Raw genomic sequence first — 12,051 nt, 5'->3', positions numbered from 1 at the left:
TCACTTTTGTACATCCAGTGTAAGCAGCTGGTTTGCGCTCGTAGCTAAGACTGGAACTGGATGATTTAAGAGATACTGGTTCTGAACATTTGTTTAAAACAGCCTTTAGGTAATGTTATTGTGATCGTTTACTACTGCCGTCAGATTTCACAAGGCAGCCGTACTTGCAGCAAGTTGGACAGGAAAAAGACTAAATTGCCATTCTTATTCTTGTAGCTGCAAGTTGTAACTACAGACCTTGCAGGAGACACTTCTTAAATGAACTGTTTCCGTTGCGGAGCTAACAAAGAATATATCTCTGGGCTTGACCGCTAGTGGTCAGAGTGTCATGAAAATATTCCTGAGGTTTGAGGTTAATTTGGCCCTTTATTGCCTTTTTTTAAATAGCTCCTTGTAAACACAGTAAAATGTCCTGGGCTGATCCTGAACCTTAAATAGCATTTGGAGCAATCTGAGAGTAAGTGGCTGTTAGGGGGTTCTTGTGATCCTTTTGCAGGATGCAGAGGATGCTGAAGGGCTGAGTGCCACGGCAGTGGCAGGCAGGGAGCAGGACTAGAAGCAGCTCCTCAGCTGTTGCCTTCATACTGGCACAGAAGCAAGCAGAGATGGGGTGTTTCGCATCCGCACTGACGCAACCTCACGCATACCCAATAACTAGCTCTTGAAGAAGGTGCCATGTTGGATTTTAGCCTATTGAAATAAAAATGCAGACCAAGGGGTGAGGGCAGGAAGGCTGACTGGTCCCCAGTGCTGTCCCTGCTGACTTGTTTAACTTCTGAGTGGAAATCTAGTAAAGATCCCTTCCCTCTTTGCAAGGGCAGTAGCATTAAAAACACGGTGGAAGTGACTTTCTACAGGAGGATCTGTAGGATTCAGTGACCTTGTTTCATCCTCTCCCCTTCCCTCCTTTGAGTTCACAGCAGCATCTGGGAGGTCCTGCACACTATGCCTTGCTTCCACACGCTTGCTATGAAAGAGGTGGCTTCAGAAGGTTTTGTCTTTTGAAGGGCTATCAGGTCTCAATGCCACTCACCTTGGAGCAGAGAGAAAAAACCTGCAAGCGTAGCTGCTATAGACAAGCTTGAATGTGTTGCTGGTATAGCCACCACGCACAGATGAGTTCCCAGGTAGAAAAAGCTTTCCATGAAAAAGTCTGCACAGCTCCTCCAAGTTCTATATGGCCAGTTCAACTATTTTATTTTTCTCTTTTTTTTTTTTAAACTCCCAAATAACATACAAAACTTGGGTCTTGGTTTGAGGGAAGAGGAGGATGACTTCCTTTCAGCTGTTCATTGTTCCATAGTTTTACAGTGTATATGAAACTGCTTAAAAGCTCTTCTGCAGATGAGGAATGTAGGTTATTTCTAATTACGTGACATGTAATCAAGCGTGACATGCCTACTTACCCCTTAGATGACAGCAAGCTTTATTTCCTTAGACAGACTAAGGTGGGAAACATTCAGGTGTTAAATAGCCTAAAGCTTGCGAAAGTTCTTCATTTCAGTAGCCCTCTGACTCAACTTATCTGTGCTAATTTCTATTTCAGGAGTGACTTAGTCAAAACAACTGGAGTGTGAAAAATGCCTGTGCTGTGGGCTTCACATTTTATTTTTAACTCAAATTGTTTCCTCGTTCTCTATCAATCGTGATGACTGTTAATGCATGAAAGTGAGAGCCCCTTCTTAGCGCCTCGGCACAGAGAATGGTTTAGTACCCAGAGCTTTGTTCTCCATGTTAAATGCCTATTGACTTCTTTGGCCCAAAGAAATATTGATTTTTCTCTTACTTTCTTTACAGGCTCTGCTTTTTTTCCTGGTCGCTGTGCTGAGATCTTTGCCAAAGGTCAAAGCGTTGGGAAACTTGGAGTCCTACATCCCGATGTTATCACCAAGTTTGAGCTCACCATGCCGTGCTCTGCCCTAGAGATCAATATCGAGCCCTTCCTGTGAAGACGGGACTTTTATCCTCCTACAGCCATCCGCTGTCACATGCACCGCCCTCTGCTCTTTTGTCTTCCTCTGCAGGGACATCCTCTTACGCTTTTATGTTCCAATAAACTAGAAAAACAGAGCCTGTCTCCCTGGGTGAATATGTCCCTTACAGTGCAATTTGGCTAGCTTCTGCAGGGTAAGAATGTGGCATCTTGGACTAGACTGTGCCCTCAGTGTTTTTGAAGGGCAGGGGGGCGGGGGGAGAAAAAAAGTTGGGTAAAAGCCCAGTGTTTTACAAGAGAAATGTAATGGCAGAGCACATGATTAGTTTTCAAAATCAGAAATGTTCCACAGACACAGCTTCATACTGTAACTGATTATGGCTGCATAACAGGAATCTCATTCTTTTCTTACTGCATGAAATAAGATAATTGATTAGAGCAAATGTTGAGTGAATGTGAGCAGAACTAAGGAGTTGAGCTTTTATTCTGTACGGTTGTCATGTGCTCATCAGTGGCTGGGGGAGGAAAATAAACTTGTTTCATGAAAACCAGAGCTATTTTGTAAGCAAGATGTGTGTAATATCTGCTTCCCTACTCTAGACATAACTGTTGATCCTTTATCATTCTAAATTCAGAAAGGCAAGGGGGTGGAATTAAATTTTTTCATGGTTGATGTAAGGCTAGTGGTTTTTGAAGCTCCAAACCAAATTGGGGAAATGCATTTAAGAGCATATGCCAGTGGTCTTTTGCATGAGGAGCTGAAAAATATCAAAGCCTTTGTCCGACTGAGGCTGGCATATTTGTCTGCAGAAGTTTGCGTGGTCCCGCTGCACTCACATAGCCCCGCCAGTGGCTTTCTGGACCCCAGCTGCACGGCAGGGACCGTGCAGTATTCAGGAGTTTTACTTTTCTTGCAGTTTTGCCCCTGACAATATATGAGAACCTCTTGCAGGTCAGGCTTTTCCTTCTAGGTGGCTTTCTGGCAGCGGTTATGCTGCAGCCTGGCGCACTGTGCCTCCACTGTCTGGGAAACTGAGAAGCTCCGTCCAGCACGGCAATGCCCCATACATCCTCTCTGCTGTAATGTCAGTGAGTGGGTGGCCAGCTCAGTACACTGAAGGAGGCTCTTTACTGGCTTGCTAAAGAAGCTGGCTATCCCTCATTTGCAATATTATAGCCATTGCTAATGTTGCAGCCTAACAATAGCGAGAATTTTTCATCAGGCCAATATGCTGTGGCTCGTTTCCATTCCGAGAGCCGGGTAGCCCCTTCTCCCAGGAGGGGACTGTCCAAGACTGGATATCTGGGTGATGCTGGCGAAGGGCGGTGCAACGACCATCTCACTGAGAACAGAGACGTGCAATGGTGAGGGTGAGGTAAACTCACAGTTTTATGAGCTGCATGTCTGCACAGACCCCCATCGCTAGATCGATGATCGATGGCTTTTCAATAGTAGCCCTATTGGTAATCTTAACAGGTGGGAGGGCAACAGGCAAGGCTTTTTGGTGCAAGTGTTAATCCAGTATGAAAAATGCACTACAGTTACTCATCTGGAAACCGTGCGGTTCCCCTCAGATGGAAGTGTAGATTTTAATTATCTCTGCATGACAGACGTGAAATGAGAATATAGCTATTGCCATACGTTGCACGACTGACTCCAGTGCCCATGGAGAGTGAGAAAACTGCAGCTCACATTTTAAAGTCTCCCAAGGGATTAGCCAGCTTGTCGTTTGCAGGATATATCTCTCCGTGATGCCTACACAACTGTAACCAAGCAAGCTCACAGTGTGGGAAGCAATCTGTAACGCAGATGGTAAGTATTAACCCCCCCTGTTTATTAGTGTGTCATGCATGGGGATTAGGATGACAATAAGGCAGATTTGCATTTCAGCAGAGTACAGGCATATTTGCGTGCACTAAATATATTTCTCTACACAAGATTTTCTGACTCTTTGGGTGTCCAAATTCTCCTGTGAATTTACTGTCCTTTGAGTGTAAAGACCAGATTAGGCTGGGACTAAGGGTTTGAACTGCAGTGGTATGTGCTGTGAGGCTTTTAGGGATCACTTCTTTTTCATACCAGTGGCCCGTGTGGTGATAGCTAACTGCTCCACAAGTGGGACATTAGCTCTGTCCTGGGGAAGCAGCATTGCTTGCTAAAAGTAGAGGAAGAGAATCGAGAAGAAGGTTAAAAAGCCTCTTCAGAGCCACCGACTCCTCGCACGGCTCGATGCGGTGCCAGCCGCCTTGCGGGGGCTGCTGTAGCTCTGAAATTCAAGCTTTGCCCTAGTGCTGTGCTCAGGATTAGCTGTGAATCCTGATGAGTGGGACACTTTATACAAACCTAGTGTATTTATTGCAGGGCACTGTCTTTTGTAGCCCAGCACCAATTATCTGATACTTACACCTTGCTCATAGCTGTATTCAATAATCAAGTTATCAAACACAGCTTTGTGCTAGAGAGCGCTGCTGGGAGCATTACAATTTTGCTTTTACCCTTTGCAGTAGCTGTGGTCTCTGGCAAAGGAACATTGTCTGCCGATGGTGGTGACTTTGAGCAATTGTTGAACATCTTTTGAAGGCCGGGTTATTATTTATTTTTTTTAAGGAAGAGCTGAAGTTGGCTTTTTCACTAGTGGTCCCCAATTATGAATTACTTTTGGCCTGTTCCTTCTGGCTGTGGGTGCTGGGTCATCGCTCAGGCTCTGAACACGAGCGCAAAGGGCTGGAGAGCCAGTGACGGAGAGGTCAGAGCTGGTGCTGCCTGGGTGACTGCTGGGTGCCGTTCAGCTGGACAGGAGTACCAACTCCTGGGTTTGTCCTTGCTGCGCTTTGGTGCTGCAAAGGTGCTTTTCCAAACAGCAGAACCCCTGCGACAGCCTGGCTCCAGCTCCCCGCCGCAGGGCTCCGCACTGGCAAGTCACTGTGGCTGCTGAGCGAGAGCGTTGGTGTAAAAGCAGCACGTGGGACTCTTCCCATCTCCGGGCTGGTGGTGTACCTGCTCCCAATTCAAACCCTTCTGGGTTTCACAGGCAAGTATGGAATAGCCCGGGCAAAAGCAACAGGCGCTGCTGGAAGGCTGCCGTGGGGATCACGGCCTCGGGCACACACGACACCTCTGACCGCCCAGCAACCTTGAAACTGAGCCGGGCTGAGGGAGGGCGAGCGGGGTGGCGGTTGCTGCAGGCTGAGCAGTGAGCACAGTCCCACAGACAGCAGGAAGCGATGCGCTCCGACGGGAGCAGGAGCTCGGTGGGAGCAAACGAGGGTCATGCTTTACATGTTTTAGCAAATGTGCAATATCCCACCTGTAGCAAGCTGCACTTCCACCCTGCTCAGAGACGTACCCATGTTCCCGAATTTCTACTTGCAGCACACATTAGAAGGGTTAAAGCTGAAACAGACCATTTTCTTTTCTTCCATCCCCTGAATTAAATCACCTGTATCCAGAAAAGCAAGGTGCAAGCTAACTTGTAGTTTTACACAGAAACTTGGGTGGATTAGGACACTGTGGTCATGACAATTACTGTTAGGTTGGTTTTTAATACCTGCCAAGGGGTGCAATAACATTTGGCTGCTGCCAGAGTAGCTGGTTCGGCGCTGGGGGACTGGCACACAGAGATGCCCTGCGACAGGAGAAGCCTGGATCGGCCACGTGTCCAGGAAGCGGTTTGCAGAGTGAGCACAGCAGAAGGCAGCCTCAAGGCAGGACAGAGCGGACTAAGCTCAGGGCGAGATACAAGCTGCATCCCTCCTGACAGCAGAACAAGGGCACACCTAGGAAGCCTGTCTTGGTACCGCCCGTCCGGCTGAAGAAAGCCACAGGATGGAGAGCTGCAGGGCTGGACCAGGACGTACCGTTCAGCACTGAGAAGTCAACAGCCCGGGCTCCTAGGCTGATGCTCCATACCTGGAAGTTATCTCCTACCCTGCTCACATCAAAGGCAGTGTCTTACTCTAAAACTCGTACCACATACACAAGAGGATTCAGCTGATACCTTTATGCTACTGAGTACAGAACATAACCAACAAACCGGCCACAAAACCTCATTTTCTACCATCGTGCTGCAGATGCAGAGGTAGGGAGCATTGCATGACTGCGGGGATGAAGCGGTGGGGAGCATTTCCAAAGACAGCAAAGACACACACGGATTTGCAGCAAGGACCTGGTGCTTCAGGCTAATGAAATATGGAAGGGGTGTCGTGTCTTACCTTGTCAGACCACTTGCCTCTTCAAGCCTGGCCCTGCAGGAACGGCTGCAGTTCTGCGAGCTTCCCACAAGCAAAACCTCAGCCCAAAGCCCAGCTGAAAGCCTCACGTGATCCCAGCAGCCCAGGGATGCTGCAGCAATCGGGGCTCACCCCCATCAGCTGTGGGCACTTGGGGGCCCAGGGGCACACCACCTCCAGGCAGGGCATGGCGCTGAGGGGAGGACATGGTCCCAGCCGGTTTCAAATACACATCCTTGCTGACATAACCCTGTTAGGCTCCTCAATAAACATGAAATATTCTGTGGTTTATGGGATGTCATGCTACAATTGCATATATTAATTTAAAATCCAATTTAGCTTTCAATTAACTCTTTAGTCTATTAGATATTGCAGGTGAAGATTACAGGCACCCAAGTGTCCCCCATAACTAATGACACGGCAATTCATGCATTTCCATTTGCAAAGGACGTAACAAATAGTTGTGAGTAGCTCAGTAGTCTTTTTTTTTTTTTTTTAATGTTTTTTAAAAAGTAGGTTGTTGTTGCTAAGCCCAAAGGAGCCGAAGCTCGCAGCTAGACTGAGCAGGGGACACCGGGCTGCAAGCGGGCCAGCTTGGGAAGAGAGGTGGGCGGTTGCATCTGGGAAGCTTTTTAAACTGTGACTCATTCCCCTTGGATCAATCATTTACAAGTAGCAACAGAGGGTGCAAAATGAACAGAGCAACAGCAGGTATTGCAAAATAGGTTTATTTTTACATTTGAACCAAATACAGTTTGCATTTATTGCATGAATCACATGCAGGTGAATACTATAAAAAAATACCTGTGCACATACTTTCTTAATCCAAGCATTTATATATAACTTATAAAATCTTCATAGCATAAAATAGCTGTGATTCAGAACAGAAATTTTACACGTAAAACTGCATGAATGTACCTGTCAAACTGTGCCTTTCTTAGGACCAACTGATTCCACCCCAACAGCTTAAAACAGCTTGCTGCCAAGTTTTTTCCCAATTTTGGTCCCATCCGCTGTGATGTGGCACCTCCACGGGGCTTCAGCTCTGCCACGCAGCTGTACAACATAAAGCACTTGTAACAGAAGATATTTTAAAGGTGTTTTAAAGCCTGATGGCAGTGCTTCTGCGGTGTGTGGGAGGGAGGAAGACTAAGGATGGGACCCTGTGGCTTTGGTGGCCTGAGTCCAGTGCTCACCAAGGGGCACGTGCCCTGTTGAAACACTGGTTGAAGCTGTTTGCATGCACATGTAAAGTCCTCACAGACTGATTTAAAACAGTCTGTCCGTAGCCTGGGCAAATCTAAAAATGGTTAGAATTTCTGCCTGCATTTCTTCTAGAGACTACCGACCTGGCTTTAAAATCGCGCAGCTCTTTCAGCCTCCCGCTCCTCAGACAAAACTCCCAGCTACATTTTGGGAACTTGAGTATATCTACCTAAGCAGTTAAACGATGGCAAAGCACCTCCTTTACATTCTTCAGGTTAATTTTTCTTGTAGCCAAGAAGACAAGCGCACGTGGTTAGAAACCTGGCTTTCACTGTACATTCTACCAGGGAAGGCACAGGGGCCATGCCTGAAGCTCCACGGCCATAGCGTGTTATATTTTTCTAGCCAAGCAGACCACATTCACCGCTGTATTTCTCAACAGCTCATTGGTCCAATAGTAGAAACAAATATATTTTTAAAATAAGCAGCCTGAGTTATAGCGAGGACCCTTCTATGAACGTGCCTCAGCTGCTGCCCTACAAGTGTATACATGGTATTGCAAGATGCACGGAAGACCAACCGTAATGCTGTGCAGCACCACAAAATGATGGCATCTTATCATCGCCACACGTTGGGGTCACCGGAGTCACCACTCAGCTCCTTCCACAACGCAGTTTTAAGGACGCTGTTTGTCACCCCTGCACGATAGGAAGGACTCTGTCCCATCCCCTACACAGGGCAGCTAAATCAAGAGTTAAACAGTGTGAACGCAAGCCTCAACACTGGGGTAACAACTCCGCTCCTCTACTCGGTTGTATGTAGGCAAAGGATCTTTTAGTGGAGGCTTTCTTATTAATAGCCAAGATAAATCTGTTACAAATCACTTAAAATGTTTTGTGTTGGATTTTTATTTCTTCTGTTTTACTTTTTGGGGGTTGTTTCTTGGGGTTTTTTGGGGGAGGTTGGGGATTGCAGTAGATAAAACGCACTACAACACACACGGAACTAGCCAGGTCTAGCAGTGCCATCAGAAGGCACTATGACAAGTGATAAATACAATAATCACCAGATTTCTTTAGGGAAATGCTCAGCCATAGCCACGTGTGGCTGTTCTGATCTCTGCTGACACTGGCTGTTGAATAAACCTGCCACCCTGGCCAGCAGGATGCTCCTGCCAAAGCCTGACAGCGGGAAAGCGCCAGCACTCGTAGAGCCCCCACCTCCTTCCACCTCCGCCTCACCTTCCCGCTTTCAGCCACTCTTCCTTTGCCCCCAGGGACAGCAGGGTGCAGACAGAGCTCTGCGCGCCCCGGGGACGGCGCTTCGCTCTTGGCTGGTCGCTTCTCTCCCCACCCCACCAGCCGCTCGCTCCCCAAAGCGAGCCCCTCCCCGGCTTGCCCTCCCGCCCCGGCAGGAGCAGCCCCCAGGCAGGCAGCGGGACCCGCGGGGCCGGCGTCCCACGGGCACAGCCACGCTTCCCCGCGCTCCAACCCCCTGGCGAGCCAGCCGCCGCTGCTGCTCCAGCTGGGATCCTGGCTTTGCGCTCTGTGCTTGGCAGCTTTAGTCACCTGGGCCAGGGGTCTCTAACTGTGGGACACAGCGGGGTCAGCGATCTCTAACCCAGGGATGTTTGCGTGCAGCAATTCCCGTGACCCCTACAAACGGGGTATCTCAGGCCAGTCGTACTGGGTTTGCACAGCAAGGTCGTGGTAGCGGGGGAAGCTACAGGGGTGGCTTCTGTGAGGAGCTGCCAGAAGCCCCCCCGTGCCCACAGAGCCAATGCCAGCTCCCAGACAGACCCACCGCTGGCCAAGGCCCACCCAGCCGCCATGGCGGAGGCGCCACCGGGATAACGGGTTCAAGCAGGGGGGCAAAACCCCCGTGCAAGAGCTATTGCCACCGCAGAGGAGTGAGCATACGTGGGAGCAACAGCTCAGCCCCCCAGGGCAGGGCAGGGGGGGCTCCAGGAGCCGGAGCAGACATTCCCCAGCAGCCCGCGGCGGAGCCCACGGCGAGGCAGGCTGTGCCCCCAGCCCATGGGGGTCAGCGGGGGGCAGATCCCCACCTGCAGCCCGGGGTGGATGCCCAAAGGAGGCTGTGACCCCATGGGAAGCCCATGCTGAAGCAGGTTTGCTGGCAGGACCTGTGGCCCCATGAGAGGGACCCTAGGCCGGAGCAGGGGCAGTGTGAGGACCCTCCCGCTGAGGGGGAAGGAGCAGCAGAGACAGCATGTGATGGATTGACGGCAGCCCCCATTCCCATCCCCCTGAATGCTGGGGGCAGGAGGTAGAGAATTTGGGAGTGAAATTGTGCCCAGGAAGGAGGGATGGGTGGGGGGAAGGTGTTTCTAAGATTTGGGTTTATTTCTCACTATCTTACTCTGATTTGATTGGTGATAAATTAATTTTTCCCCAAGTCGAGCCTGTTTTGCCCATGACAGTAAATGCTGAGTGATCTCTCCCTGACCTTATTTCGACCCACGAGCCTTTTGCTACATTTTCTCTCCCCTGTCCAGCTGAGGAGGGGAGTAATAAAGTGGCATTGGTGGGCACCTGGCATCCAGCTAGGGTCAACCCACCACACCAGTGCAGAAAGGCACAAAACACTTCTCGATCAAGTTACCAGCCTTGATCGACTCATCACATCTCTGACCTGGTGGTGCCACAGGTCCCTTGGTGAGGAAGGTGCCGCGCTCACATCAGTCCCAACATCTTGTGCAGCACTGGCACAACCACGGTCGCGCTGAAGCCAACTGAGGAGTACGTTATAAATTTATACGGCACTTCAACTTCTAGTCGCCTCCGGGCTTCCAGGTCACGGATGGGAAACTTGTACCGATAACCCAGCATGCCAAGGACCACACTCTTCATGAGCTGGCGTGTCAGCAAGACAATAATGATCCCTACGAAGAACCTGGCCAGCACCACCACCACTATTTTACCGGTGAGCAGAGGAAATCCAAGCTGAAAATTTTCACTGGTGTAGGCTGGAGCAGCATACCGGTTATTTAACCAAAATCCCACTGTTGCTCCAGCTCCTGCTCCTAAGATAGTAGTGGTGTCTCCCCTGGTAGGGCTGTAATAGTCTAGTTTGGGGTAGTTGTAACATAAGACAAGAGGCACGACTATGGAAAGCAGTGGACAGAAGGGACTAGTTAACAGCAAGTGATCTATCACGTCCCACACAGGATACAAGAGCACGAGCAGCACAGCCGAAATCAGCGCTCCACCGATGACGTCCTGCAAAGAGATCACATTTAAAAGTTTTGTGAGACCTGGAAGGTGAAACAGATATTCTTGAGTGAAGATAAAAGACCAGGATCTGCATTTGTGGCCAAGCAGCAGCAGAGGAATGCCCTGAATTCACAGCCATGGCACTGCCCATGTGCAGTGACAACCTGAAGCCTGTGCTAAACAAATCATGACCTGAACCTGACCGTGGCCTTCTCCGTATTTCGGACATATTGACCCATATTTTTCCCCTGAACAAGTGAGATCCTTCCCCTCACCTGCTTCCGTGTTCTAAGGGCACTCTCCTCCTACAACTTCCATGGAAAAGGCACATGCACAACTCCATCCCAGGGGCAACATCACGGTAAGCTGCATTCATCCAAACCCTTCCCGTCCCATAATCCTAAAGTCATGTCATCATATCAGTAGAATCTGATGAAATCGCTTGTTTCCTCTCCATCTCTTTTGTCAGAAACATGCACCCCATCCAGGACCAGCAGCTCCAGGGGAGGAAAGCACAGAGCCGCAGGACGCGGTGCGTGCCACGACTTCTGCCGGCTGCGGCAAGAGGTAGCACCGCCGGGCAGGAACACATCGAGAAATCTGTTGCCTAAGCCTATGAAATCCGGCTTGCAGTAATGAGCCCGAGGCAAGCGCATAGTTAAACCCTAATTTATTAACAGGGGTAAATAAGGTGTTTTGAGCACTTGATTGTTGCCATCCGCGAGGCTGGGAAAGGAGACAAGAGGTAACCCCTAATAAAAGCTGCCCATGTGAGAGCAGCCAGAGAAAAAGCAAAATAACAAGTTTCCCTGTGCAGCACTCCAAGCATCGCGCAGGAGGCAGCAGTTTGCAGTCTGACCATGAAATAATCACAGACAGAAACGTCCTCTGCTCAGGACAGTATCTTCTTCACCAAGTCATGACAGCTGACCACTACCATGCTTCGTCACAGTCTAAAATGACTTTTAATGAGAATTTCCCTTACAGTTAGGCAGGAATGAGGGGACTTCTTCACAACAGAAATATTTTATGACTTTCTGGTAAATGCATTGCTCCAGTATGGCTGAATTTTAGCTGTTTACAACTTCCAGGCAATAGATTCACAGAACATTTGCCTTTAAGCAACTCCCAGAGCCATTTTGCATATTCCTAATACAAATGTCCACTTACATTTATTCCCTCATCCATGACACAAGGATAGCCATGGAAACACACAAAGTTGTTCACAGGTATCTAATATGTAAAATACCATTAGATGTCAATAATATTTCATAATAATCATCTTTTGATAGCAATTTTTAGATGATAACTTCACCACAAAGGCATGTTTTGGCCCAGCACTAAGTAACTACATCAACAGGGAAGAGCTGGGGGCTGCACCCAGCACTGATGCTCAGAAATCCCATCACCACTGTCCAACTCCACCCCCCACCCCTCTATTTGTCCACC

General features: G+C 49.0%; 2 protein-coding genes across 3 annotated transcripts in view; one reads left to right on the top strand and one right to left on the bottom strand.

The window, feature by feature from the left end:
* Positions 1-2,486, top strand: part of FARSB (phenylalanyl-tRNA synthetase subunit beta) — a 42,562-nt gene extending 40,076 nt beyond the window's left edge. For both annotated transcript variants that reach the window (XM_037406571.1, XM_037406570.1), the window contains one exon: positions 1,798-2,486. In XM_037406571.1, the coding sequence (XP_037262468.1) occupies positions 1,798-1,949 (152 nt within the window). In that variant the 3' untranslated portion in view covers positions 1,950-2,486. The remainder of the gene's footprint in view (positions 1-1,797) is intronic.
* A 4,158-nt stretch (positions 2,487-6,644) lies between these two features.
* The window catches only part of SGPP2 (sphingosine-1-phosphate phosphatase 2), a 40,138-nt gene continuing 34,731 nt past the window's right edge, over positions 6,645-12,051 (bottom strand). The window contains exon 5 of the mRNA XM_037406572.1: positions 6,645-10,608. Within this exon, the coding sequence (XP_037262469.1) occupies positions 10,063-10,608 (546 nt within the window). The 3' untranslated portion in view covers positions 6,645-10,062. The remainder of the gene's footprint in view (positions 10,609-12,051) is intronic.

The sequence above is a fragment of the Falco rusticolus genome, chromosome 13 (assembly GCF_015220075.1).
Source record: "Falco rusticolus isolate bFalRus1 chromosome 13, bFalRus1.pri, whole genome shotgun sequence".
NCBI lineage: Eukaryota > Metazoa > Chordata > Aves > Falconiformes > Falconidae > Falco > Falco rusticolus.
The sequence above is the reverse complement of the archived record's forward strand: the minus strand, read 5'-3'. Positions and strand labels throughout refer to the sequence as shown.